Below are 1,548 nucleotides of genomic sequence, written 5' to 3'. Positions count from 1 at the left end.
AGGGAAGAGAGAAAACAAAGAATAAGGAAATGGTTAGTGCTCTTCAATCCAGTCCAAACAGCCAAAAGAAAGGAACCGCCTCAGATAATGGAGCCATTAGAAGCTCGGAAGGTTCCTTCGGGCCGTTCCTTGCAGAGGCTTTCCAAAAATGTAACTCACTCTCAGCTACAGAAACAAAGAACATACAAAATAATTTTGAGACTGTCTGCCAGAGAGGCGGTGTGGCCCAGTTTCTGGGCATACACCTTCCCCCTTGAATTCGAGGTGGTGCCTCCCATTCAATGAGGCAGCTGACCCAGTCCCCTATCAGCCCTCCGCTGCCTCCTGCCCATTTTCTTGAGTAACTTTGCTAGAAAAAAAAAAAAAGTATGTTCATGCAGTTTCAACACATTTTATTATATTTCTGTATGCATGACTCTCAAAACATATCACAAGAAATGATCAAACCACTTAAAACCTTCAAATAAAAAATCTGAAACAGTTTATGCCCACAATTGTACATATTTATAGTTAAGAAACATTCTTTATAAATATTGTTTCCTCTGTAGCAAGTTAATACCATAATTTAATTACAAATGGATAAATATGGTAACGGGTATTTACAGAAGGAAGGGTGTTATTACGGAAAAAGCTAACGGCACGACGTTTACTCCCCCCCCTCCCCACAATCTTTCATACAGGAACTAGCAAATTGAACTTGCAAAAGCACTAAAACATCACATGTAAACCCAGCTAACAGAAAAATACATTCACAAGCGGTGGTGGTGGTGATGCGGATGTGAGTGCTGTGGCTCTGCGCGTTGAAGAAACAGAAGGGAGACTTTGGCACGGCTTTTTTTTTTTTTTTCCAGTCTATAGTTGCATGAAGTTTACAATCAAGTTGCCTCATAAAAAGGAACACAATATTCAATATCACAATACAAAAGAAACCATTTTCTTCCACATTACTTAAAAAGAAACCGGGGAAACTAAAAAGAGAAAAAGAAAAAAGCCCATCACTTGGGGAAGGGAAGGGAAGAGAGGCAGGAGGAACAAAATCCCGCAGAATTACAAATGGACAAACTTCTATACACCAAGAAGCCAGTAAAACCACCTCGGAGAAGAAAGGAGTCCGCTATGTACACAGTTTGTCAGAAGACTGGGCAAGGCGTGGGGAGGGAAAGGGGCATGGAGGGAGGCAAATGGGAGGTTTGGTTCAATATTTTTATAGGTTTTTAAAAATGATTTTTTATTTTTTATTTTATATTTTTAGCTTTAAAGATTCCGGAAGGGATATCGTTGCTTTTCATGCCTAGTTTAAAAAAAAAAAAAAAAAAAAACTTTAAAAAATCCTTCTGCTGGTAAAATCATTTTCATCATCATAAAAATCAGATTGGGAATTTTAACAACGATCACCGGGGTGCTCTCGGCGCTGTAGCGCTGTTACCGGGAGAGGGACAGAGGCAGCCCCGCCCCAGTCTCTCACACGTACCATTCATTGAAGTTGGAGGACAGGCCGCCGTGGCCCCCGGCCGTCCCGCTGCCCCCGCCGGAGCCGCCGCCGCCCCC

At 42.0% G+C, this 1,548-nt stretch overlaps 1 protein-coding gene across 1 annotated transcript in view; it reads right to left on the bottom strand.

Annotated features, from left to right (window-relative positions):
• Positions 1-375: 375 nt before the first annotated feature.
• The window catches only part of ZIC2 (Zic family member 2), a 4,750-nt gene continuing 3,577 nt past the window's right edge, over positions 376-1,548 (bottom strand). Inside the window, exon 3 of the mRNA XM_040267276.1 lies at positions 376-1,548. Coding sequence (XP_040123210.1) covers positions 1,462-1,548 — 87 coding nt within the window. The 3' untranslated portion in view covers positions 376-1,461.

Source organism: Oryx dammah, unplaced genomic scaffold (assembly GCF_014754425.2).
Source record: "Oryx dammah isolate SB20612 unplaced genomic scaffold, SCBI_Odam_1.1 HiC_scaffold_24, whole genome shotgun sequence".
Lineage (NCBI taxonomy): Eukaryota > Metazoa > Chordata > Mammalia > Artiodactyla > Bovidae > Oryx > Oryx dammah.
The sequence above is the reverse complement of the archived record's forward strand: the minus strand, read 5'-3'. Positions and strand labels throughout refer to the sequence as shown.